This window comes from Macaca nemestrina, chromosome 16 (genome assembly GCF_043159975.1).
Source record: "Macaca nemestrina isolate mMacNem1 chromosome 16, mMacNem.hap1, whole genome shotgun sequence".
In the NCBI taxonomy this organism is placed as follows: domain Eukaryota; kingdom Metazoa; phylum Chordata; class Mammalia; order Primates; family Cercopithecidae; genus Macaca; species Macaca nemestrina.
Genome location: NC_092140.1, coordinates 104,935,613 through 104,963,322, shown reverse-complemented (window position 1 = coordinate 104,963,322; position 27,710 = coordinate 104,935,613). Strand labels below are relative to the sequence as shown.

The 27,710-nt window shown below is 42.2% G+C and overlaps 1 protein-coding gene across 5 annotated transcripts in view; it reads right to left on the bottom strand.

Moving 5' to 3' along the window:
* LOC105490297 (intraflagellar transport 88) overlaps positions 1-21,259 on the bottom strand; it is a 123,444-nt gene extending 102,185 nt beyond the window's left edge. For 4 of the 5 annotated variants that reach the window (XM_071081676.1, XM_071081680.1, XM_071081679.1 and 1 more), the window contains exons 1-3: positions 21,120-21,259; positions 13,102-13,197; positions 2,854-2,916 (exon numbers count right to left, since the gene is read on the bottom strand). In XM_071081676.1, the coding sequence (XP_070937777.1) occupies positions 2,854-2,916; positions 13,102-13,191 (153 nt within the window). In that variant the 5' untranslated portion in view covers positions 13,192-13,197; positions 21,120-21,259. Of the gene's footprint in view, positions 1-2,853; positions 2,917-13,101; positions 13,198-20,689; positions 21,044-21,119 lie in introns of those variants that run through there. The other variant, XM_071081677.1, reaches the window with a different exon arrangement.
* Positions 21,260-27,710: the final 6,451 nt, after the last annotated feature.

Sequence of the window (27,710 nt, the reverse complement as noted above, 5' to 3'; positions counted from 1 at the left end):
GGTAACTTCAAAATTAAAATATGGGTTGTAAAAAAATTAAATAAATAAATAAAATATGGGTTTTAGAATGTGTAGTGAAGAATTAACTTTACTCAAAGAGAGGTGTGGCCTTTGTTGTTGGCTCCTAAGAGATGATTTCTACACCCCTGAAATCCTCTGCCTGACAGGAGTGTCTTTGTTTGCCCTGGCTTTGGCCACTGGTCAGTCTATCAATGTGATTCACAATGGGAGCTTTGGGACACATCAGCTTCTGGAGTTATTAGCCCAAACCTCCGGGGCTAGAGACTAAAGGTTGGCCTGGTGGGCGGTATGTGATCAAGCCTTAGTAAAAAATCTGAATGCCAAAGTCTAGGGTAGGATTCCCCGGTTGGCAATACTCTTCAAGTACTGTCACACTGTGGTTAGGAAAAGGCACTGCCATGTCTTGCTCCACAGGGAGAGGATAATCGGAAGCTCTCTGTTTGGACCACTCCTAGGCCCTGCTCTATGCATCTCTTCCCTTGGTGGATTTTAATTTGTATCCTTCCCATGATTAAACTGTAAGTACAGGAGATTTCAGTGAGTTCGTTGAGTCTTTCCAGAGAATTATCAAGCCTGAGGATGGTTCTGGGAACCATGAACTTGCAGTTGGTGTCAGAAATGGGAGTAGTCTTATGGAGGACTGACTGTGTCCTCTACCTGTGCAGTGGTTTAGCCAAAGTCATTGCAAGGAACCACACTAAATGCATTTACCCTATATGAGATGGGCGAGGTATTCACAACGATTTATTTTTGCTAAATAAGTATGTAGGACAGGGAGGAAGGTGAGAACGTGACAAAGTGAGGGAAGGTAATAGCAGAAGGACACTTCATCTAAAGCAGAGGAGTTTGGGCTGGATATCTCTTTATTACCAGGGGCTGGCCCATGCATTGTAGAATGGTTAGCAGCATCTCTGGCTGCTACCCACTAGGTGCCAGTAGCACCCACTCAAGTTGTGACAACCTAAAATATCTCTCTAAGCATTGCCAAATGTCCCTGGTGGGGGGGCACAAGTGCCCCCAGCTGAAAGCCACTGCTATATAGTATTAGATGGATAGGGAGGAGCAGCATTCAAAAAAGGAATATTAGACATAGAACATTAGGGATATAACTTTTTCTGCTTCACTACTTAGTGTCAACCTTGTTTATTTTCAACTACAAACAAAGCTTGGCAGATTTCATGCACTGTGAAAGGCAGATGTCTATGCTCTGTACGACATATACAAAAACCTTAATACTAATACTGAAAAAAACTACTCTAGCAATTCATGTACTGGTAGGAAATTAATTCATAGAGTATTAATTAATATTAATACAAGGAAGGGTAATCTGTAAATTAAGCCCCAATGTTTTGAAGGATCAATATTTATGCTACTTTAAAAATTAGAAAAGCAAACATTTTTAAAACAATGAATGTTTTAGGTAAACAATATTCTGATGCCTAATAAAAATAATGTTTACATTTTCAATAACATAAGAAATCCTTTATCTCAAATACTTTAAAATTCACTTACTAGATACACTGAAAACTACAAAACTTGATGAACTAAAGAACATATAAACAAATGGAAAGGCATCCTGTGTTCATGGGTTCATAGACTGAAAGACTTAATATTGTTAAGATGTCCATACAACCCAGTTAATTCAATATAATCTTATCAAATCCTTATCATCCCAAAGACTTTTTTTTACAGAAATAGAGATTCATCCTAAAATTAATATGGAATACCAAGGGACCCCAAGTAGCTAAAACAATTGTGAAAAAAAAGAACAAAGTTTGAAGGTTTACATTTCCTGATTTTAAAACATATTACAAAGCTACGGTAATCAAAACAGTGTGGTTACTGGCATAAAGACAGATAAACAGACCAATAGAGCAGCATAGAAAGCCCAGAAACAAACCCTTACATATATGGTCAAATGATCTTCAACGATGGTGCCAAGACCATTCAATAGGGAAGGGACAGTCTGCACAGCAAATAGTGTTGGGAGAACTAAATATCCATATGCAAAAGAATGAAGTTGGATCTTTATCTTATACCATATATAAAAATTAACACAAAATGGGTTAAAGATCTAAATGTAAGACCTAAAACTACAAAAATGCTAGAAGAAAACATAGGGGAAAAGCCTCATGACATTATTCTTGGCAATGATCTCTTGAATATGACACCAAAAGCACAAGCAACAAAAGTAAAGATGGACAACTGGCACTATATCAAACTAAAAAACTTTGGTGTATCAAAGGACACATCAGTGTTAAAAGCAATCTACAAAATGAAAGAAAATATTTGCAAATCGTACATCTGATAAGACATTAATATCCAGAATATATAGAGAACTCCTATAACTGAATAACAAAAATGGACAAGTGTTCATTGACAGATGAATGGATAAACAAAATGTAGTATAAACATACAATGGAATACTATTCAGACTTAAAAAGGAAGGAGTTTCTGTCACATGCTACAACATGGATGAACCTTGAGGACATTATACTAAGTGAATAAGCCAGTCACAAAAAGACAAATACTCTGAGACTCCACTTATGTAAGGTATCTAAATTAGTCAAATTCATAGAAATAGAAAGTAGAATGGTAGTTACAGGGGCTTTGGAAGTAGGAGAAAATGGGAAGTTTTTGTTTAATAGATACAGAGTTTCAGATATACAAGATGAAAAACTTCTGAAGATCTCTTTCACTACCATCTAAACCTAATGATGGTTATAATCTCTAACACTACAGGAATATACAGGTAAAAATGGTTAATTTGGTAAATTTCATGTTATGTGTTTTTTACCACAATAAAAAAAAAAAAAATGTTTTTTCACTTACTGGAGGTCTTCTGCCATGACTAGTCCTCACAGCTTGCTGAAAAGCTGCATCATTCTCCAATTCCTAAAATGAAAAGGCAAATTTCACATTCAACACAGAGTAAGAATTGGGGGAAAAAATAAGTTTAAATTCCTGTTTGGTACTCAAGCGCCTCTATAATTCATTTTATCCCAACTGTTGACATCTAGGTAGGGACGAATGAACTCTTAGCTCAAATCTCCCCACTTCACACTACCCAGAATAGCAAACCTCCTTCCTCTCCTAGAATGAGGAGTACTGGTCATGTTAGTCAATTTTATGGACATCTTATTGGCTACAGTTTTTATGAGTGGTATCACAATGCCGGGTTGAAAGATCAAGTATACAAGCATGGGGCCTTTCTTCTGTTTCTTTTTTCCTGGTAGCTTAGAATTGAGATTTACATCTCTCTTTCTCCCCCCTACCCCCCTGTGTTTCTCCTTTTCTCCCACCCTACCTGATAAAGCCTCAGGATAAAAAAGGCCATATTTTCTACAAGCAGGGGGCACTCTCTTTGGTGCCATTTCCATCTGCCCAAATGAAAAGGATTTTTCATCTCACTGGAGAGTTGACGTCAAGTCTGAGATGCAGACTGGAGCTAATCTAAGCAAATGGGGGGTGCTCAACAAGTCCAACTTGCACTACCATTTGGAATCAACATCTCGGTAGAAATAAAATGTTATTTGGCTTTGCTGATTCCTGAACTGTACTTACATTCCCCTTCAGGAAATTTGAGGAAAAGAATATTAATCAAGGGCAGGATATAAGGGTTCCTGTGTTTCCTGAAGAAAATACCATTTTCATAGTCTCTCAAAAGCACCCAGTCTCACCAACAGCCAGTCTTCCAACCATCCTTTATTTCCTACTTCCTCTTCTCTAACACATACTCTGACTTTAACCCTTCAGACACATTAAATGCACTTCTCATCCTCTCATCCTTGCCTCTGATTTACTTCAATCTACTTCCCATAAAAATATACTTGTCCAGTATTTTAAAAATAAACAATTCATAAAAAATAAAGTCACTATCAATTAACTTTTTTAAAAATTTGAAAATAATCAAAATAAAATGTTTATATTACTAGGATGCTACAAGCCTTCTTCTTTAATTTTTACTTTAAATTATCTTTTTTTTTTTTTTTTTTTGAGACAGGGTCTCACTTCAACCACCAGGCTGGAGTACAGTAGTGCAATCACAGCTCACTGCAGCCTCAACTTCCCAGGCTCAGGTAATTGTCCCACCTCAGTCTCCCTAGGAGCTGGGACCACGGGCACACACTACCACAACCTGCTAATTTTTGTATTTTTTAAGAGACAGGATTTTGCCATGTTGCCCAGGCTGCTCTCAAACTGAGCTCAAGTGATCCACCCCTGCCTCCTAAAGGGATTACAGGCATAAGCCACTGTACCCAGCCTAAATTACCTTTGTAACCTTCCATATCAACCACACAAAATTACATGATTCTCACTTACCCATAGAAACTAAAGACTTTTGAATGAAGCATAAATCCAAAGGTAACCTTCAACATAATTTATTATACTTCTACTTTAGCAGATCTTTGAGTAAAAAAATTTCCCTTAAGATTCCTAAATTATTAGTAAAATTTGGTTAATCAGCTCAGTAAATCCTAACTAAATGACAAACTAAAAAGGACAGTCAACAAATTCTCCAATTACAAACACCAAACTTACACAACATTTGGAACTTTTTGTCACTTTGTTAACAAATGGCATCTTCTATGAGTATCTTAAGCCACTGCTTCAAGTAATTCATTTATTTATTGAACTTGTTATTATTATAATTAAGATCAAAGAAAACCAAGTATAAGTCAAAAATTATTTTTACTTCACTGTCTTTATTTTTGGGTCTGATATTCTGAGTATTCACTTTACATTAAATTATGCAGCCACAGTGCAACAACCTGAGGAGGTAGGAAGTGTCCCTGATGCTTTAAAAATGATAATCTTCGGGCCGGGGCAGTGGCTCATGCCTGTAATCCCAGCACTTTGGGAGGCTGAGGTGGGTGGATCACAAGGTCTGGACATCGAAACCATCCTGACTAACACAGTGAAACCCCGTCTCTACTAAAAATACAAAAAATTAGCCGGGCGTGTTGGCGGGTGCCTGTAGTCACAGCTACTCAGGAGGCTGAGGCAGGAGAATGGCGTGAACCCAGGAGGCGGAGCTTGCAGTGAGCAGAGGTTGCACCACTGCACTCCAGCCTGGGCAACAGAGTGAGACTCTGTCTCAAAAAAAAAAAAAAAAAATGTGTCTCTGCACGTGAGATGGGTCTCCTGGATACAGCAAATTGATGGGTCTTGACTCTTTATCCAATTTGCCAGTCTGTGTCTTTTAATTGGACCATTTAGGCCATTTACATTTACGGTTAATATTGTTATGTGTGAACTTGATCCTGTCATTATAATGTTAGCTGGTTATTTTGCTCGTTAGTTGATGCAGTTTCTTCCTAGCATTGATGGTTGTTATGTTTTGGCATGTTTTTGCAGTGGCTGGTACTGGTTGTTCCTTTCCATGTTTAGTGCTTCCTTCAGGAGCTCTTGTAGGGCAGGCCTGGTGGTGACAAAATCTCTAGAGCATTGGCTTGTCTGTAAAGGATTTTATTTCTCCTTCATTTATGCAACTTAGTATGGCTGAATATGAAATGCTGGGTTGAAAATTCTTTTCTTTAAGAATGTTGAGTATTGGCCCCCACTCTCTTCTGGCTTGCAGAGTTTCTGCCGAGAGATCTGCTATTAGTCTGATGGGCTTCCCTTTGTGGGTAACCTACCTTTGTCTCTGGCTGCCCTTAACATTTTTTCTGTCATTTCAACTTCGGTGAATCTGACAATTATGTGTCCTGGAGTTGCTCTTCTCGAGGAGTATCTTTGTGGCGTTCTCTGTATTTCCTGAATTTGAATGTTGGCCTGCCTTGCTAGGTTGCAGAAGTTCTCCTGGATAATACCCTGCAGAGTGTTTTCCAACTTGGGTCCATTCTGCCCGTCACTTTCAGGTACGCTAATCAGACGTAGATTTGGTCTTTTCACATAGTCCCATATTTCTTGGAGGCTTTGTTCATTTCTTTTTACTCCTTTTTCTCTAAACTTCTCTTCTCACTTCATTTCATTCATTTGATCTTCAATCACTGATACCCTTTCTTCCAGTTGATCGAGTCGGTTACTGAAGCTTGTGCATTTGTCACGTAGTTCTCATGTCATGGTTTTCATGTTTATCAGGTCGTTTAAGGACTTCTCTGCGTTGGTTATTCTAGTGAGCCATTTGTCAAATCTTTTTTCGAGGTTTTTCGTTTCTTTGCGCTGGGTTCGTAATTCCTCCTTTAGCTCAGAGAAGTTTGTCTGAAGTCTTCTTCTCTCAACTCATCAAAGTCATTCTCCGTCCAGCTTTGTTCCATTGCTGGCAAGAAGCTGCGCTCCTTTGGAGGGGGAGAGGCGCTCTGATTTTTAGAATTTCCAGCTTTTCTGTACTGCTTTTTCCCCATCTTTGTGGTTTTATCTACCTTTGGTCTTTGACGATGGTGACATACAGATGGGATTTTGGTGTGGATATCCTTTCTGTTTATTTTTCCTTCTAACAGTCAGGACCCTCAGCTGCAGGTCTGTTGGAGTATGCTCGAGGTTCACTCTAGACCCTGTTTGCCTGGGTGTCAGCAGCAGAGGCTGCAGAAGAGTGAATATTGCTGAACAGCAAATATTGCTGTCTGATCATTCCTCTGGAAGCTTCATCTCAGAGGTATACCTGGCCGTGTGAGGTGTGAAGTGTCAGTCTGCCCCTAGTGTGGAATGTCTCCCAGTTAGGCTACTCAGGGGTCAGGGACCCACTTGAGCAGACAGTCTGTCTGTTCTCAGATCTCAAACTTCGTGCTGGGAAAACCACTACTCTCTTCAAAGCTGTCAGACAGGGACATTTACATCTGCAGAGGTTTCTGCTGCCTTTTGTTTGGCTATGCCCTGTCCCCAGAGGTGGAGTTTACAGAGGCAGGCCAGCCGCCTTGAGCTGCGGTGGGCTCCACCCAGTTCGAGCTTCCTGTCCGGCTTGTTTACCTACTTAAGCCTCAGCAATGGCAGACGCCCCTCCCCCAGCCTCGCTGCCATCTTGCAGTTAGATCTCAGACTGCTGTGCTAGCAATGAGGGAGGCCACGTGGGCGTGGGTCCCCCTGAGCCAGGCGTGGGATATAACCTCCTAGTGCGCCATTTGCTACGACCCTTGGTAAAGCGCAGTATTAGGGTGGGAGTGACCTGAGTTTTCAGGTGTTGTGTGTCACGGTTCCCCTTGGCTAGGAAAGGGAATTCCCTTCCCCCTTGTGCTTCCCAGGTGCAGCGATGCCACGCCCTGCTTCAGCTGTCACTCGTTGGGCTGCACCCACTGTCCTGCACCCACAGTCCGACACACCCCAGTGAGATGAACCCGGTACCTCAGTTGGAAATGCAGAAATCACCCATCTTCTATGTTGCTCACGCTGGGAGCTGGAGGCTGGAGCTGTTCCTATTCAGCCATCTTGGCGTGGGTGCCCCCACCCATGTGGGAGAAAATATTTATAAACTATCCCTCTGACACGGAATTAATAACCAGAATATGTAAGGAACTCAACTCTAGGAAAAAAATATTCTGATTTAAAAATGGGCAAAAGATCTGAATAGATATTTCTCAAAAGAAGACATACAAATGGCAAGCATGTATATGAAAAAGTGTTCAACATCATTGACCATCAGAGAAATGGAAATCAAAACTATGATGAGATGTCATCTCATTCCAGTTAAAATGGCTTTTATCCAAAAGACAGGTAATAACAAATGCTGGTGAGAATGTGGAGAAAAGGGAAACCTCATATACTATTAGTGAGAATGTAAATTAGTACAACCACTAGGGAGAACAATTTACGGGTTCCTCAAAAAACTAAAAACAGATCTACCATACGATCCAACAATCCCACTGCTAGGAATATACTCAAAAGAAAAGAAATCAGTATGTACCAGGCCATTCTTGCATTGCTATCAGGTTGGCGCAAAAGTAATTGTAGTTTTGCAATTAAAATGGCAAAAACTACAGTTACTTTTGCACCAAAGAATGCCTGAGATTGGGTAATTCATAAAGAAAAAAGGTTTGATTGGCTCATGGTTCTGCAGGCTGTACAAACATGACACCAGTATCTGCTCAGTTTCTGGGGAGGCCTCACTCCCCAGAAGCTTTCACTCATGATAGAAGGCAAAATGGGAGCAGTCACGTCACATGGGGTGAGCATGGCACCAAGAAGATAATGCTAAACCATTCATGAGAAATCCACTCTCATGATCCTATCACCTCCCACCAGGTCTCACCTCCAATGCTGGGTATTATTACAATTGAACATGAGATGTGGGTGGGGATAAATATACAAACTACATCATAACATATCAAAGAGATATCTGCACTCCCATGTTTGCTGCAGCAGTATTCACAACAGCCAAGATTTGGAAGCAACCTACATGTCTGTCAACAGACAAATGGATAAAGAAAATATACAACAGACAAATGGATAAAGAAAAAAGACAAATGGAAAATTAGCCATAAAAAAGAATTGAGATCCTGTTATTTGCAACAATTTGGATGGAACTGGAGGCCATTCTATTAAGTGAAATAAGCCAGGCACAGAAAGACAAACATCACATGTTTTCACTTATTTCTGGGATCTAAAAATTAAAACAACTGAACTCAAGGAGACAGAGAATAGAAGGATGATTAGCAGAGGCTGTGAAGGGTAGTGGCAGGGGAGGGGGTGGGAATGGTTAATAGGTTAAAAAAAAAAAAAGAATGCATAAGATCTAGTATTTGATAGCAAAATGGGATGACTATAGTCAATAATTTAATTATACATTTAAAAATAACTAAAAGACTTTAAACCATCAAAGATCAAAAGAGACAAAGAAGGCCATTACATAATGGTAAAGGGATCAATTCAATAGGAAGAGCTAACTATCCTAAATATATATGCACCCAATACAGGAGCACCCAGATTCATAAAGCAAGTCCTTAGAGACTTACAAAAAGACTTAGACTCCCATACAATAATAATGGGAGACTTCAACACTACACTGTCAACATTAGACAGATCAACGAGACAGAAAGTTAACAAGGATATCCAGGAATTGAACTCATCTCTGCAGCAAGCAGACCTAATAGACATCTACAGAACTCTCCACCCCAAATCAACAGAATATACATTCTTCTCAGCACCACATCACACTTATTCCAAAATTGACCACATAATTGGAAGTAAAGCACTCCTCAGCAAATGTACAAGAACAGAAATTATAACAAACTGTCTCTCAGACCACAGTGCAATCAAACTAGAACTCAGGACTAAGAAACTCAATCAAAACCGCTCAACTACATGGAAACTGAACAACCTGCTCCTGAATGACTACTGGGTACATAATGAAATGAAGGTAGAAATAAAGATGTTCTTTGAAACCAATGAGAACAAAGATACAACATACCAGAATCTCTGGGACACATTTAAAGCAGTTTGTAGAGGGAAATTTATAGCACTAAATGCCCACAAGAGAAAGCAGGAAAGATCTAAAATTGACACTCTAACATCACAATTAAAAGAACTAGAGAAGCAAGAGCAAACACATTCAAAAGCTAGCAGAAGGCAAGAAATAACTAAGATCAGAGCAGAACTGAAGGAGATAGAGACACAAAAAACCCTCCAAAAAAATCAATGAATCCAGGAGTTGGTTTTTTGAAAAGATCAACAAAATTGACAGACCGCTAGCAAGACTAATAAAGAAGAAATGATAGAAGAATCAAATAGATGCAATAAAAAATGATAAAGGGGATATCACCACCGACCCCACAGAAATACAAACTACCATCAGAGAATACTATAAACACCTCTACACAAATAAACTAGAAAATCTGGAAGAAATGGATAATTTCCTGGACACTTACACTCTTCCAAGACTAAACCAGGAAGAAGTTGAATCCCTGAATAGACCAATAGCAGGCTCTGAAATTGAGGCAATAATTAATAGCCTACCAACCAAAAAAAGTCCAGGACCAGATGGATTCACAGCTGAATTCTACCAGAGGTACAAGGAGGAGCTGGTACCATTCCTTCTGAAACTATTCCAATCAATAGAAAAAGAGGGAATCCTCCCTAACTCATTTTATGAGGCCAACATCATCCTGATACCAAAGCCTGGCAGAGACACAACAAAAAAAGAGAATTTTACACCAATATCCCTGATGAACATCGATGCAAAAATCCTCAATAAAATACTGGCAAACCGGATTCAGCAGCACATCAAAAAGCTTATCCACCATGATCAAGTGGGCTTCATCCCTGGGATGCAAGGCTGGTTCAACATTCGCAAATCAATAAACGTAATCCAGCATATAAACAGAACCAAAGACAAGAACCACATGATTATCTCAATAGATGCAGAAAAGGCTTTTGACAAAATTCAACAGCCCTTCATGCTAAAAACGCTCAATAAATTCGGTATTGATGGAACGTACCTCAAAATAATAAGAGCTATTTATGACAAACCCACAGCCAATGTCATACTGAATGGGCAAAAATTGGAAAAATTCCCTTTGAAAACTGGCACAAGACAGGGATGCCCTCTCTCACCACTCCTATTCAACATAGTGTTAGAAGTTCTGGCTAGGGCAATCAGGCAAGAGAAAGAAATCAAGGGTATTCAGTTAGGAAAAGAAGAAGTCAAATTGTCCCTCTTTGCAGATGACATGATCGTATATTTAGAAAACCCCATTGTCTCAGCCCAAAATTTCCTTAAGCTGATAAGCAACTTCAGCAAAGTCTCAGGATACAAAATTAATGTGCAAAAATCGCAAGCATTCTTATACACCAGTAACAGACAAAACAGAGAGCCAAATCATGAATGAACTTCCATTCACAATTGCTTCAAAGAGAATAAAATACCTAGGAATCCAACTTACAAGGGATGTAAAGGTCCTCTTCAAGGAGAACTACAAACCACTGCTCAGTGAAATAAAAGAGGACACAAACAAATGGAAGAACATACCATGCTCATGGATAGGAAGAATCAATATTGTGAAAATGGCCATACTGCCCAAGGTAATTTATAGATTCAATGCCATCCCCATTAAGCTACCAATGACTTTCTTCACAGAATTGGAAAAAATTGCTTTAAAGTTCATATGGAACCAAAAAAGAGCCCGCATCTCCAAGACAATCCTAAGTCAAAAGAACAAAGCTGGAGGCATCACGCTACCTGACTTCAAACTATACTACAAGGCTACAATAACCAAAACAGCATGGTACTGGTACCAAAACAGAGATATAGACCAATGGAACAGAACAGAGTCCTCAGAAATAATACCACACGTCTACAGCCATCTGATCTTTGACAAACCTGAGAGAAACAAGAAATGGGGAAAGGATTCCCTATTTAATAAATGGTGCTGGGAAAATTGGCTAGCCATAAGTAGAAAGCTGAAACTGGATCCCTTCCTTACTCCTTATACGAAAATCAATTCAAGATGGATTAGAGACTTAAATGTTAGACCTAATACCATAAAAATCCTAGAGGAAAACCTAGGTAGTACCATTCAGGACATAGGCATGGGCAAAGATTTCATGTCTAAAACACCAAAAGCAACGGCAGCAAAAGCCAAAATTGACAAATGGGATCTAATTAAACTAAAAAGCTTCTGCACAGCAAAAGAAACTACCATCAGAGTGAACAGACAACCTACAGAATGGGAGAAAATTTTTGCCATCTACTCATCTGACAAAGGGCTAATATCCAGAACCTACAAAGAACTCAAACAAATTTACAAGAAAAAAACAAACAACCCCATCAAAAAGTGGGCAAAGGATATGAACAGACATTTCTCAAAAGAAGACATTCATACAGCCAACAGACACATGAAAAAATGCTCATCATCGCTGGCCATCAGAGAAATGCAAATCAAAACCACAATCAGATACCATCTCACACCAGTTAGAATGGCGATCATTAAAAAGTCAGGAAACAACAGATGCTGGAGAGGATGTGGAGAAATAGGAACACTTTTACACTGTTGGTGGGATTGTAAACTAGTTCAACCATTATGGAAAACAGTATGGCGATTCCTCAAGGATCTAGAACTAGATGTACCATATGACCCAGCCATCCCATTACTGGGTATATACCCAAAGGATTATAAATCATGCTGCTATAAGGACACATGCACACGTATGTTTATTGCGGCACTATTCACAATAGCAAAGACTTGGAATCAACCCAAATGTCCATCAGTGACAGACTGGATTAAGAAAATGTGGCACATATACACCATGGAATACTATGCAGCCATAAAAAAGGATGAGTTTGTGTCCTTTGTAGGGACATGGATGCAGCTGGAAACCATCATTCTTAGCAAACTATTGCAAGAACAGAAAACCAAACACCGCATGTTCTCACTCATAGGTGGGAACTGAACAATGAGATCACTTGGACTCGGGAAGTGGAACATCACACACCGGGGCCTATCATGGGGAGGGGGGAGGGGGGAGGGATTGCATTGGGAGTTATACCTGATGTAAATGACGAGTTGATGGGTGCTGACGAGTTGATGGGTGCAGCACACCAACATGGCACAAGTATACATATGTAACAAACCTGCACATTATGCACATGTACCCTAGAACTTAAAGTATAATAATAAAAAAAAATAACTAAAAGAATATAATCAAATTGTTTGAAACACAAAGGATAAATGCTTGATGTAACAGAAACCCTATTTACCCTTATGTGATTATTACACACTGTATGCCTGTATCAAAATATCCCATATTCCCCATAAATATATGCACCTACTATGTACTCACAAAAATTAAAAAACAAACAAACAAACAAAAAACAAGACATTTCAACTTTAGAATTTTTTTTAAAACCCTAATTTTAAATACCTTCAGGTGATCGAAGTCTTTTACACATTTGGACAGCTAGTGCTGAAGAATACAAGTATATATAATTCATCTTAGTTCATTTTTGTAACCTGTCTCACGATCTTTCCTTCTGCTGCAATTATTATTTTTGGTGGAAGTCAGTAGAATCTTCTGTAATAGCACTTTTCTAGGTTTTTGAATCAGCTTATTTAATCGAAAGCATAATAAAGTAGAACTCTCAAATCCACAGTCTTCATAAACCAGCTGGTTAACCAAGACCAATGTAAAAAAACAACTAGTTTTTGTTACCTCGATATCATAGATTGGATTGTAGTCATTATAGCCGGAATAAAGATCATCTTCATCTGTCTCTGGAGCCAGGTGCACATTTTGCATCATTTATACCTAGGAAAAATTGGCAGTGTAAATATGTTCTTGGTATAAGAAATATATATATATTTTTTGAGATATGTCTTGCTCTGTTGCCCAGGCTGGAATGCAGTAGCACAATCACGGCTCACTATAGCCTTGACTTCTCTGGCACAAGTGATCCTCCCACCTCAGCCTCGCTGGTACTACAGGCTTGTGCCACCACACCCGACTGAGTATGAAATTTTTTGTAAAGATGGGATCTCCCTATGTTGCTCAGGCTGGACTCAACCTCCTGAGCTCAAGTGATCTTCTCACTTTGGCCTCCCAAAATGCTGGGATTACTAGCATAAGCCACCATGCCAGGCCAGAAATAATTTTTTTTTTTTTTTTTTTTTTTTTTTTGAGACGGAGTCTCGCTCTGTCGCCCAGGCTGGAGTGCTGTGGCCGGATCTCAGCTCACTGCAAGCTCCGCCTCCCGGGTTCCCGCCATTCTCCTGGCTCAGCCTCCCAAGTAGCTGGGACTACAGGCGCCCGCCACCTCGCCCGGCTAGTTTTTTGTATTTTTTAGTAGAGATGGGGTTTCACCGTGTTAGCCAGGATGGTCTCGATCTCCTGACCTCGTGATCCGCCCATCTCGGCCTCCCAAAGTGCTGGGATTACAGGCTTGAGCCACCGCGCCCCGCCTCAGAAATAATTCTTAATTCCAATAAAGTATAACTATTCAATAACATTTCTGGTCAAATTTATCTATATATATTTTCAAGGTTTCAATTTTTTTCACATCAAAGTCCCAAAACTAGATGTCAAAACATTAAGTTATTGCCCTCATTTCACATTGATTTCACAACCACGACACTGAAAGAACAGTGACAGGCACTAGAGGGGGGTACAAGTGATTGTCCTGATTTTCATGGAGCTCAGTATCAAGTGTAGAAGAAAGGTATGCAATAGTCAATTAAAATGCAAGGCAGAAACCACCACATACCCATCAGAATGTGTAAAATTAAAAAGACCAACAACACATAATGTCAGCAAAGATATAGAGCAACCAGAGTCCTCACACATTGCTGATGGGAGTGTAAAATGATACACTTTGGGAGAAAAGTCTTGCAGTTTCATAAAATTAACATGTACCTTTTATGACCCAGCAATTCCACTCAAAAATTTTTACTCAAGAGAAATGAAAACATATGACTACAAAAAGATTTGTATAAGAATGTTCATAGCAGCTGTCGACCTAAAGGAAGGAATTGAGGCGTAAAATATAATTCTACAAAGCTTACTTGAGCCAAAATGAGGATGGCTGCCTGCCCAGAAGACTCAGACTTCATAACCCTGAGCAGGCGCTCCCTTTGGCCTTTGTTTCAAGCAGATCTTTAAAGGCAAAAAAGTGGGGCAGGCAGTGGGCTGGTACAAAGCTGTCTGTCAGAAATTCTCACTGGTTTATGAAAATAATGTTGATTAGTGATTGGCTACATTGTATGGGTTATAGTATCCAGATGGTGACATTGTTAGATTAATTTACAGCTACTTGTAGCAATAGCAAGCAAGTTTCAAGATATGATTACTTAGCCCAAGAAGGTAAAGGAGATGTGACTGCTGTTTCACTCCCACGCCTCTCTGGACCTGGTAATTTAGAGGAGACTCTCATTCTTCAAATTAAACCTTTCTTTTCTTTGCCACAGCTTTATTCATAATACCGAAAAATAAGAAACAAACCAGACACCCATCAGTAAAATGGACAAGCAAAATGTGGCATACTTACACAATGAAGTACTATCCAGCAATAAAAAAGAATCCCAATTATGCTGAGTGAAAGAAGCCTTACGTAAAGCAGTACATTATGCACGGTTTTCTTTATACAAAGTTCTCAAACAGGCAAAACTAATTTATAGTAGAAAACCATCAGAACTGAGGTCGCTTCTTGGGGATGGGGGGTAGGGAATGAATGGAAAAGGACACGAGAGAATTTTCTGGGGTGATGATAAATGTTTTATATCTTGGCAGGGGTTTGAGTCACACAAGTGTATGCATTTGTGAAAACTCAGCAAACGTACACTGAGATTTCTGCTTTGTAAATTTTATCTCAAAAGAACTATAAACAAATATTGAACTGTATAATTGATATGCAAGCTGGTATTTCAGGGAAAGTATAATAGCTGTAATTTAGCTTAAAATACATAAAATAAGACGGCTTTGGCCGGGCGCTGTGGCTCACACCTGTAATTCCAACACTTTGGAAGGCCAAGACAGGTGGATTACTTGAGGTCCAGAGTTTGAGACCAGCTTGGTCAACATGCTGAAACCCTGTCGCTACTAAAAATACAAAAACTAGCAGGGCATAGTGGTGCATACCTGTAATTCAAGCTACTCAGGAGGCTGAGGCATGAGAATCGCTTGAACCCAGAAGGCAGAGGTTGCAGTGAGCTGAGATCATGCCACTGTACTCCAACCTGGTTGACAGTGAGACTCTGTCCCTCTAAAAAAAAGATGGCTTGATAGATGGATTGAGAGATAGGTAAATGGATAAGTACATGATAAAGCAACTATAGAAAAAGGTTAATGGTGGAATCTAGGTAGCAGGAGTAACATTCACCATAAAATTCTTTAAACCTTGCTGCATGTTTGAAAATTTTCATAACGAAATGTTGAGGGAAAAAATGAAAGACAGAAAAAAAAGATATCAAAGCAAAGTGAAACAGAAGAGTAAAAGCTGATCATACAAATTGAGTCATTCTTCTCACACCCAACTAAAACAGAGTCAAGAAGCTGGGGTGTGTTGGTGGGGAGGCACTCAGGACGCACAACATTGCTTAAAGAGTGGCTGCTGAAACTGGCTGCTATAACCTGAGGCCAATTTTATTTATAGCTGCTGAGATAACTTGCTGCAAACATAGGACTAATTCTGGCCACCACAGCTACCCACCAATTAGAACTTGCCAGCTTCCCAGAACCTCACTAGTTTCAGTGAACTTTCTCAAAGAGCACTACATAACATTTCTCCTTTTGATAAAAAAACTTTCTCTTTGTTCTTTGGACATACCAAAGACCACCTGGTCCTCAAACTGCAATTCTGTAATAAAAATTACATTTTTATTTGGGAAGAATAAAAATAAATTTCTTCTAATGGCAGCTCTCCATGCCTCCCTTCCCTTTCCCCAGTCCCTGGTAACCATTAATGTATTTTCTGTCTCTATGGATTTGCCAATTTTGGACATTTCATGTTAAGGAAATTACACAATTTTAAATTTAAATTTCAGCTGGGTGTAGTGGCTCATGCCTGTAATCCCAGCACTTTGGGAGGCTGAGGTGGGCAGATCACGAGGTCAGGAGATTGAGACCATCCTGGCTAACGCGGTGAAACCCTGTCTCTACTAAAAAATACAAAAAATTAGCCAGGCATGGTGGCAAGCGCCTGTAGTCCCGGCTACTTGGGAGGGTGAGGCAGGAGAATGGCGTGAACCCGGAAGGCAGAGCTCACAGTGAGCCAAGATGGCGCCACCGCACTCCAGCCTGGGCAACAGAGCAAGACTCCATCTCAAAAAAAAAAAAAAAAAAAAAAAGGTAAAATTTCAAGATTCATCTCTACATTTTGACTTGGACAGAAGCATGGGAGAAATGAAACTACCATATAGATATACTGTAAATCTAATAATTACTAAAGAATCTGGCAAGGATTCCTGGAAGTATCATTCAAATCAAGTCAATATTTTAGGCAATTTGAGGGGTGGGAGGTGGAGGAGGGCTAATTACCCAAGAAATGTAGTATTGCTAGTATCTAAGAAATGTATTTTCTTTAAAGCAAATATATATTTTCTTTAAGACCTGTACATTTTAAGTTCACCAGCAAATTCCTAAGAAATTTTCAAGTTAGGCCGGGCACAGTGGCTCACGCCTATAATCTCAGCACTTTGGGAGGCTGAGGCGGGTGGATCACGAGGTCAGGAGATCGAGACCATCCTGGCTAATATGGTGAAACCCCATCTCTACTAAAAATACAAAAAAATTAGCCAGGCATGATGGCAGGCACCTGTAATCCCAGCTACTCGGGAGGCTGAGGCAGGGGAATTGCCTGAACCTGGGAAGCAGAGGTTGCAGTAGGCTGAGATTGCGCCACTGCACTCCGGCCTGGGTGACACAGCCAGACTCCGTCTCAAAAAATAAATAAATAAAAATAAAAATAAAAAAATAAATTTTAAGCTTAATCTTTTTCTCAGCATAATACCATATATATGTGGCTTCTCACAACCTTTAAAAATTATTTACATATTTTAAGTACTAACAAAATTAGTTTTTGAGCTACAGTTTGTATACTATACAATTTAACTTTTCAGGGTATGTAATTCAGTGGTTTTTAGTATATTCACAAGGCTGTGCAACCATCCCCAGTATGTAATTCCAGAACATTTTCATCATCCCAATAAAGAAATATGGGGCCTGTTAGCAGCTCTCCATGCCTCCCTTCCCTTTCCCCAGTCCCTGGCAACCATTAATCTATTTTGTCTCTATGGATTTGCCAATTCCGGACATTTCATGTTAAGGAAATTACACAACATGTAGCCTTTTGTGTCTGGTCTCTTTCACTTAGCATAATGTTTTCAAGGTTCATCCATGCAGTAGTATGTATCAATATTTCATTACTTTTTATGGCTAAATAATACATCTACAACATTTTGCTTATCCATTCATTAGTTAACGGACGTTTGGATTGTTTCCATTTTTTGACTTTTATGAATAACATCACTATGAACGTGTGTGTACAAGTTTAAGCATGGATATATATGTTCAGTTTTATTGGGAATATATCTAGGACAGGAATTGCTGGATTATATAGTAACCCTATGTTTAACTTTTGGAAGAACAGCTAGACTGTTTTCCAAAGTGGCTGCATATTTTACATCCCACCTGCAATGTATGAAGGTTCCAATTTATCCATGTCCTAGCCAACACTTGTTATTGTTCCTGTTTCTGATTATAGCAATTCTAGTGAGTATGAAATGGTATCCCATTGTAGTATTGACTCGCATTCCCCTGATGACTAATGATGTTGAACATCTTTTCATCTTATTACCCATTTCTGTATCTCTTTGGAGAAAAGTCTGTTCAGATCTTCTGCTCATTTTTTTTTTTTTTTTTTTTTTTTTGAGACGGAGTCTCGCTCTGTCGCCCAGGCTGGAGTGCAGTGGCCGGATCTCAGCTCACTGCAAGCTCCGCCTCCCGGGTTTACGCCATTCTCCTGCCTCAGCCTCCCGAGTAGCTGGGACTACAGGCGCCCGCCACCTCGCCCGGCTAGTTTTTTGTATTTTTTAGTAGAGACAGGGTTTCACCGTGTTAGCCAGGATGGTCTCGATCTCCTGACCTCGTGATCCGCCCGTCTCGGCCTCCCAAAGTGCTGGGATTACAGGCGTGAGCCACCGCGCCCGGCCTTTTTTTTTTTTTTTAAGACAGAATCTCGCTCTGTCACCTAGGCTACAGTGCAGTGGCGCAATCTCGGCTCACTGCAAGCTCCGCCTGCCAGTTTTATGCCATTCTCCTGCCTCAGTCTCCCGAGTAGCTGGGACTACAGGCGCCCGCCACCACATCCAGCAAATTTTTGTTTTTGTTTTTTTTTTGTATTTTTAGTAAAGACGGGGTTTCACCATGTTAGCCGGGATGGTCTTGATCTCCTGACCTCGTGACCCACCCGCCTCGGCCTCCCAAAGTGCTGAGATTACAGGCGTGAGCCACGGTGCCCAGCCTGCTCATTCCTAAAAATCGGGTTATCACATGAATTATAAAGATCCTCTACATATTCTGGATTCTAAACATTATATAAATGATTTACAAATACTTCCCCCCATCCTATGCCTCATCATTTTACATTCTTTGTAGTATACTTTGAAGCACAAATGTTTTAAATGTTGATGATATACAATTTATTTCTTCTTTGGTTGCATGTACTTTTGGTATCATATGTAAGAAAGAATTGCCTAATCCAAGGTCAAGAATATTTATACCTGTGGATTTTTTCTAACAGTTTTACAGTTTTAGCTCTTATATTTAAGTCACTGATCAATTTTGAGTTAATTTCTCATAATTTTTTGAAATGAAAATTAACTACTGTAAGGGCAAATGTCACCCACATAGAAATGGTCATTTCAAAATAGCTTCAAAAGGTATTAAAAGTCAGTGGTAAAAGATATATAAAATATTTTTAATTAAAAGTTTTAGCTCAGATAATATTAAACCAGTGGTTCTCAAACCCAAGTGATGCTGAGGCTGCTGGTCTGGGGACCACACTTTGAGAACCACTATTCTGAACCATAATTTCGGATTATGAACCCTATTTAAGTCAGTTTAGTTGACACATAAGTTATAGAAAGAAGCAACTTTTAGAATGAGAAATCCTTTCTGCTAGGTTGTAACCAGATTTTTAAAAGGTTTGACTTGAGATTTTAATTGAATAGACATCTTGTGGAATATACAAATGTTAAAAGATGTGGAAAGTGAGGCCAGGAAAAGTGAAGGGAATCAAGCATGGCTAATAGCTATGGGTGGCAGAACAACTGTTGTTATATAACCCAAGGTTTCTGGATTCTCCAGGCTATTTCCAAAACAGCTTATACATGTAACAAACCTTCCATGTTGAAATAATCTGAGGATAATGCCACCTATATTTAATATAAATTAAATGCTAGTAAAGTCTTTTTTTTTTTAAGCTATGCTTTTTAATACTCTTCTACTGACTATGATGGACAGTCTACTTCAAGCTTTTCCAACCCCGGCCCGCACGTGGCACAGGACGGCTTTGAATACCGCCCAACACAAATTCGTAAACTTTCTGAAAGCATTATGAGATTTTTTGCGATTTTTTTAAAGCTCATCAGCTATCTTAGTGTTTGTGTATTTTATGTGTGGCCCAAAGACAATTCTTCCGATGTGGCCCTGGGAAGCCAAACGATTGGACACCCTTGATCTACTTCCAAGAAGCCTACTGCAGTTTCTCAAGGAAAATAAATAAATAAATTAATTAATTAATTAACTCACAACCAGAAAATCGGACTAGTAAAAGTGTAATTCTAGGCTTAGAAAGAATATTGGGACGGCTGGGCGCGGTGGCTCGCGCCTGTAATCCCAGCACTTTGGCAGGCCGAGGAGGGCGGATCACCTGAGGTCAGGAGTTCGAGACCAGCCTGACCAACATGGAGAAACCCCGACTCTACTAAAAATACAAAAATTAGCCAGGCGTGGTGGCACATGCCTGTAATCCCAGCTACATGGGAGGCTGAGGCAGGAGAATCACTTGAACCCAGGAGGCGGAGGTTTCGGTGGGCCGAGATGGCACCATTGCACTCCAGCCTGGGCAACAAAGAATGAAACTCCGTCTTAAAAAAAAAAGAAAAAAAAGAATCTTGGGACAACAGTACTTCACGTTTCTGGAATGCTTCCATCTTTGTGAGGCTAAGTACGCGCTTTCTGCATTCTGTTGTGTACTTTTATCTTTACTCCTGATTCAACTTGTATCAGGCAGTTTCAAGTGCTTTACCTAACGAGAAAATGCAAGAGCGACGTGCACCGTCTCCGCGGCGCGATTCCAGAGCTGGCGCAGGGGTCCAGCCGGGTCTGAAGTTTCCCGTCAGTCGCGCCTGGGGCTTGGGACAGCCACGGCCAAACGGCCCGCGACGCCCGTCCCAGTTCAGAGGAGCGAGAAAGGCCTGGGGACACCGACGTGAGAACCAACGCCCACGTTTCTGCGTGGACAACTCGGGCGCCTGAGGGACGCACTCGGGCCCCAGCGGGAGAAAAGCAGGGGCAGGCCGAGTCCATTCGGGGCCCCGCCTCACACCGCCCCGGGGTGGGCAGGGGCGGGCGGGAGCCGCGCTAAGACGCGGTCGGCGGGGCTCGGCGCACAGGACGCCGCGGGGGCACGGCCGCCAGGGGCCCTGAAGCACTAGGCCCCAGCGCCCTTCTCCTACCTCACGCTGAGGGAAGCGGGCGACAGTGAGTCGGGCCCAGGGAGGACGCGGCGGTTGGTCAAAGCGCGACGCCGAGCGGTTGCCAAACGCGGAATCCAAGGAAGCCGCTCCCACAGTCCTCCGCGCGGGGGCGGGCGGGGCCGGAAGCGCGGGGGCGGAGGGGGGCGGAGGGAGCGCGGCGGGAAGCGGGTGGCGCGGGCTGCCTGGGGAAGTGGGTGGGGGCGGAGAACGGCGGGTCAGTGAGGAGGGAGCCAGGTAGCCCCCGGTGGAAAGGAGCGGCGGTGCGCGGAGGGTGTGGAGGGAAAGGAGCGGCGGTGCGCGGAGGGTGTGGAGGGGACTGTGCCAGCGGCTTGCGGGAAGCCGGGCGATGCGGGGAGAGCGGCGGAGGAGAGGGCAGGGAGGCCGGGGCCTCCCGGGGAAGGGAACCCGGGGGGCTGGGAGGCTGGGGGCGGCCTGTGAGAAGGGCGGGGAGGGAAAGGCTGGCGGCTAGTATATGCAGGAGGGAGGAGGGCCTGGAGGGGCTCCGGGCTGGCGGCCTCTGTGAGGAAGCGGAAGGATCTGCAACCAAGATCATTTAAATCCTGATAAACTTGTCCGTAAAGCGGATGCCCAAAGGATGGTAGGAAGCTTACTGTGAAATAGCTCGCGGAGCCGCAGCTCGAGCCTTGTGAGCCTTGGAAGCGCATTTTCCGCGCAGTCACTAACTCGCCTAGTCACCCAGTGTAAAAGTTATTCCCGGATGACACGTGCCTGGGAAGTCTCACCTTCCCCCCACCTCCTCCTGTCTGCGTATTGTTCTGTAGCACCCCGTGCACGCCTTGATTGTAGCGCTTAAGGCGTCAGTTTTACTAGAGAGGGATAAAACTGTATCCATTGTGTCCCAACCACCTAGAACGTGGGTCGTAGTGTAAAGCTTAATAAATGTAATATAAATGGGGAATTAAATTCATGATTTAATGTTTCGTTTTGTCTTAAATTTTAAAAGTAAATGTTGGGGGTGTGGGGGGAGTCAGAGTCTAAAGACACCAGTAATTAATGGTTTTTTAAAAAAAAATAAGCAGTGTTGGCTGGGCACAGTGGCTCATGCCTATAATCCCAGCACTTTGGGAGGCTGAGGCGGGCGGATCACCTGAGGTCAGGAGTTGGAGACCAGCCTGGCCAATGTGGTGAAATTTCACCCTGTCTCTACTGAAAATAGAAAAATTAGCTGGGCGAGGTGGCGGGCCCCTGTAATCAATCCCAGCTACTCAGGAGGCTGAGGCAGGAGAATCGCTTGAAGGCAGAGGTTGCAGTGAGCCGAGATCGCGGCATTGCACTCCAGCCTGGGCCAAGAGCGAAACTCCTTCCCCCACCTTTGCCAAAAAAAAGTAGTGTTGGGAGACAATTCTCAGGGGTCCCCTGCACTTTCCCATGTTTTGTGAGCAGAGACACTGTCTTTGTTGTGGACTATTACGATGGCTAGTTTTATATGTCAACTGGGTTTGTGTGTGCAACCCAGTTTTTGGTCAAACACCAGTCTAGAAGGTATTTTTTAAGATGTGATTAACAGTTAAATTAGACTTGAGTAAAGCAGTTGGTCCTCCACAATGTGCGTGGGTCTCGTCCAGTCAAGGGAAGGTCATAAGAGAAAAGACTATGGTCCTCTGAGGAAGAAGGAATCCTGCCCCCAGACTGCCTTCAGCTCTTTCCTGGGTCTCTAGCCTGACCTGCAAATTTTAGGCTTGCCAGTGTTTATAAACTTTTGCTGCTGCAAAAGAAATAGCACTTGAATATAAAATTTTCTTTTTTTCTTCTCAGCAAGGCAATTTGCTTCTGTAGAAGGGTGCGCCCTTACAGATGGAGCAATGGTGGGAGCACACCTGGACAAGGGAGGGGAAGGGGTATCTTATTCGTGGCCCTGCTGCTGTGTCCTTCCCCTGTTGGCTAACGTTAGACCGCACAGGCTAAACTAATTCCGATTGGCTAATTTAAAGAGAGTGACGGGGTAAGTGGTCTGCTGGGAAATATGGTTATGGCAGAGCAGGAAATTGGAATGAGTCAGGGTGGAGAATGAATGGGGCAGAGCAGGTAATTGAAAAAGATTGCTTGAGGAGGAAGTTGTTTGTTGTTTGTTTGTTTGTTTTTTATTTAAGACAGTCTCACTCTGTAGTCTAGGCTGGAGTGCAGTGGCAGGATCTTGGCTCACTGCAAGCTCCGCCTCCTGGGTTCTCCTGCCTCAGCCTCCGGAATAGCTGAGACTACAGGCGCCCACCACCACGCCCAGCTTATTTTTTATATTTTTAGTAGAGAAGGGTTTCACTGTGTTAGCCAGGATGGTCTTGATCTCCAGACCTCGTGATCCGCCTGCCTTGGCCTCCCAAAGTACTGGGATTACAGTCGTGAGCCACCACGCCTGGCCAGAACTTAAGTTTAAAAGTAGAAGACAAATAATTGAACATACTGACATATTGATTCTTTGAAGAGAACTTTGGAACTCATATCAAACACCAGCCTCCAATTGCGTGTCAATTCCTTCAAATAAATCTCTCTCTGCAGTATGCATCCTATTAGATCTGTTTCTATAGGGAACTCTGATTAATACACCTTTTCAAGGAAGAGCTTTGGAAGATTAAGATAATTGTTTCCTTCTGGAACAAAAGACAGGTTTGTTGCTGTTCAGTTTAATAAAGATAATGTCACCCTCCGTGGCAAAGACAGCATGTTGGCTTGCAGTTCATTGTAGAAGATTGGGCTTTCCTGAACTTGGTGTTCCTGGGCAGTAAAACCAATCACGTGTGCAGCATGCACCTGGACTGTCCCCATGGGACTTGGAAGAGCAAGGGGAACCAAAGGGAATATGAAGCCCAGGCTGCTGGCTGTGTTGTGAAAAATAAAGCCCTTTCTGACTCAGGTGTTTTCTGCCATCATTTGTGGAACTGTTAGATGAGCTTGTTAGCTTGCAGGTAGGGTAAAATCTAACACGATTCTGAATAGTATATAGGTATACTGTACCCAGCTTGTAGCAGTTGTTCAAGAAATATTTGTTGAATTAATTAGTGAATACTGGGGAGCCTTATTTCAAGTTACTCTCCCTCTATAGAGACAATTTGCATCATTCCTGGATCTCCAAACTATAAATGTTCAGTCCCCTCAAATAATTTTTTTTTAATTAGGTACAAAGTTACTTCAACTTGGTTGCGTTTGTGTTTTTTTTTTGTTTTTTGTTTTTTTTGAGGCAGAGTCTCACTCTGTCACTCAGGCTGGAGTACAGTGGTGCCATCTCGGCTCACTGCAACCTCTGCCTCCCAGGTACAAACGATTCTGCTGCCTCAGCCTCCCGAGTAGCTGGGACTATGGGCGTGAGCCAGCACACCTGGCTATTGTTTGAATTTTTAGTAGAAATGGGGTTTCATCATGTTGGCCAGGCTGGTCTCGAACTCCTGACCTCGTGTGATCCGCCCGCCTCTGCCTCCCAAAGTGCTGGGATTACAGGCATGAGCCACTGCTCCTGGGCCTCAGCTTGGTTGCTCTTTGGGTGTGATACAGTTACTTGCCCATGGAGTGCTCAGTCACGTTCATGTTAAACATCAGAATGTAGCTAGCATTTAATGAACACACCTATTATTGCCAGGCAAAATGTTAGGGTCACCTAGCTTTTATTACTGAAATACAAGCTCCACAGAGAACAGGCGTGTTTGTCTTTTTTGTTCTAGACTGTATCTCCAGTACTTTTGGAAAGTGCCTGGAACTAGTTGGCTGTCAATAAATGTTTATTGAATGAATTGTCAGGACTTGTAATTAATTATATAGAGAGTTGGGGGTGAATGGGTAGTAAGCAGCAAGCATGAATCCCAAGTTTGGCATGAGTAATGGGATGAATGCTAGCACCATGTATTAATATGGAGAATACTGGAAGAGAAGCAAGTTTGAGACAGAAAATAAGTTTAGTTTTGAATATGTTGAGTTTCAGATGCCTGTAAAATATGCAAATAGAGCTGTTGACTAGGCAGCTGCTGAGTATATACAGTTGTATTAATAAAGCTCAGTGAAAAGATCCTTAGGCCTGATATGGTAGCTCACATCTGTACCTGCACTTTGGTGCCAAGGTAGGAGGATTGCTTGAGGCCAGGAGTCCGAGACCAGCCTGGGCAGCATAGCAAGACCCTGTCTCTACATATAAATAAAAATGAGCAATATGTAATGGTCCACACTTGTAGTCTTAGCTACTCAGGAGGCTGAGGCAGGAGGATCCCTTAAGCCCAGGAGTTTGGAAGCTGTGTTGAGCTATGATCATGCCACTGTACTCCAGCCTGGACAACAGAGTGAAGACTATCTCTTAAAAAGAAAAAGAGGCCGGGCGCGGTGACTGACGCCTATAATCCCAGCACTTTGGGAGGCTGAGGCGGGCGGATCATGAGGTCAGGAGTTTGAGACCAGCCTGGCCAACAGGGTAAAACCCCATGTCTACTAAAAATACAAAAATTAGCCAGGCGTGATGGCACGTGCCTGTAGTCCCAGCTGCTCAAGAGATTGAGGCAGAAGAATCACTTGAACCCGGGAGGTTGCAGTGAGCCAAGATTGTGCCACTGCACTCCAGCCTAGGTGACAGAGCAAGACTCTGTCCAAAAAAAGAGAAAAAGATCCGGCCGGGCGCGGTGGCTCAAGCCTGTAATCCCAGCACTTTGGGAGGCCGAGACGGGTGGATCACGAGGTCAGGAGATCGAGACCATCCTGGCTAACCCGGTGAAACCTCGTCTCTACTTAAAAAAATACAAAAAACTAGCCGGGCGAGGTGGCGGGCGCCTGTAGTCCCAGCTACTCGGGAGGCTGAGGCAGGAGAATGGCGTGAACCCGGGAGGCGGAGCTTGCAGTGAGCTGAGATCCGGCCATTGCACTCCAGCCTGGGCGACAGAGCGAGACTCCGTCTCAAAAAAAAAAAAAAAAAAAGAAAAAGAAAGATCCTATCTAGAGATACACAGTTGTTATTCGCTAGCTCCTAAAACAGATGGATTTAAACCTAAGAGTGAGTGAGATTGCTTACAGTGAAGGAGGATATAGAGGGGCAGGAAAAGAGAATCTAAAATTGAGTCATGAAAAAGTAATATTTAAAGATGTTGTAGGCCGGGTGCAGTGGCTCACACCTGTAATCCTGGCACTTTGGGAGGCTGAGGCGGGCAGATCATGAGGTCAGGAGATCAGACCATCCTGGCTAACACGGTGAAACCCCATCTCTACTAAAAATACAAAAAATTGGCCAGGCGTGGTGGTGGGTGCCTATAGTCCCAGCTACTTGGGAGGCTGAGGCAGGAGAATTATGTGAACCAGGGAGGCGGACGTTGCAGTGAGCTGATATTGTGCCACCGAACTCCAGCCTGGGCAACAGAGCGAGACTCCATCTCAAAAAAAAAAAAAAAAGATTTTGTAGAAGAGGAGCCCCTGATGATTCTGTTTAATGGTCAGACATATTTGAGCAAAACCAGGAAAGTGAAGGTAATAGAAGCTAAAGGAAGAAAATGTGTCACTTGAATTCTGGCACTCTGAATTAAAAAACAAAAAAGTCGGGGTCGGGCGTGGTGGCTCACGCCTGTAATCCCAGCACTTTGGGAGGCCAAGGCGGGCGAAACACGAGGTCAGGAGGTCGAGAGTTCTTGTTGGTTTGTTTTAAAAGATGGAAGATAATTAGAGCATGTTTTAATACTCCTGGAAATAATCCAGTCGAAAAAGTTCGAAGGTATGGGGGAGATGGCTAAGAGGGAGGAGAATGGAAGAGGTTCCAAGGTTGAAAAAAGGTGGAGAAGGTCTAGAATAAGCAGAGAAGAGGAGAGATGCTAACTAGAGAAATACAGTAACATTGCTTGGTAAGTTTAGGTGCTCAATTGACACCAACAATTGTGAGTTTATAGTGAAGCCTTGTCTGGTACTCTCGTAACCCTATTTTTTCCACTGGTCTTCATCAGGTACAGACATGGAAAAGACAGATGGGGAAATGTACCCAAGGTTGGAATTTGTTGGGCAGTTGCAGAGAAAGGACTCTGTTATCATCAAAGACATGAAATTTAATATAAACGACAATTTATATTAAATGTATTTTATTATTTATATTAATTTAATATAAATATAAGAAATGAATGGGGCTAATGAACAGGAAGAAAGTGGAGGAGTTAGATTAGAGGTCCTGATGAAGTTAAAACAGTTGCAATAGTCACTTCGGCGTTTTGAATTAGTGATCATGGAAGTGGAACAGTTTTGAGCTGGTAACAAGGTTCAGGGTTTGACGATGGGCATGGTCTGGAGGAGGCCATTTGAGATAAGGAGTCCAAGGTTTGAAGCCACTGGAATAAGTGGAGAGGTCGCTGTGAGCCAGGCGGCAAAGACTGAGGGAAAGCAAAGAGGAAGTTGGAAGAGATTTGGTAAACGGTGTACCAGATGGCCCAAGATTCACAGCTGCAGAAAATCTGCAAGTGGGTGGAAAAACCGAGGAGAAACCACCAACCCTGCCTTCTGACTCAGACATCCCTGAGCTGTGAGAGAATCAATAACCTAGACCTGATAGGACTCCAAGGGAAGCAGTATCCTCAAAGGACTACCAGTTTTCTGTGAAAGGAGAGGTGG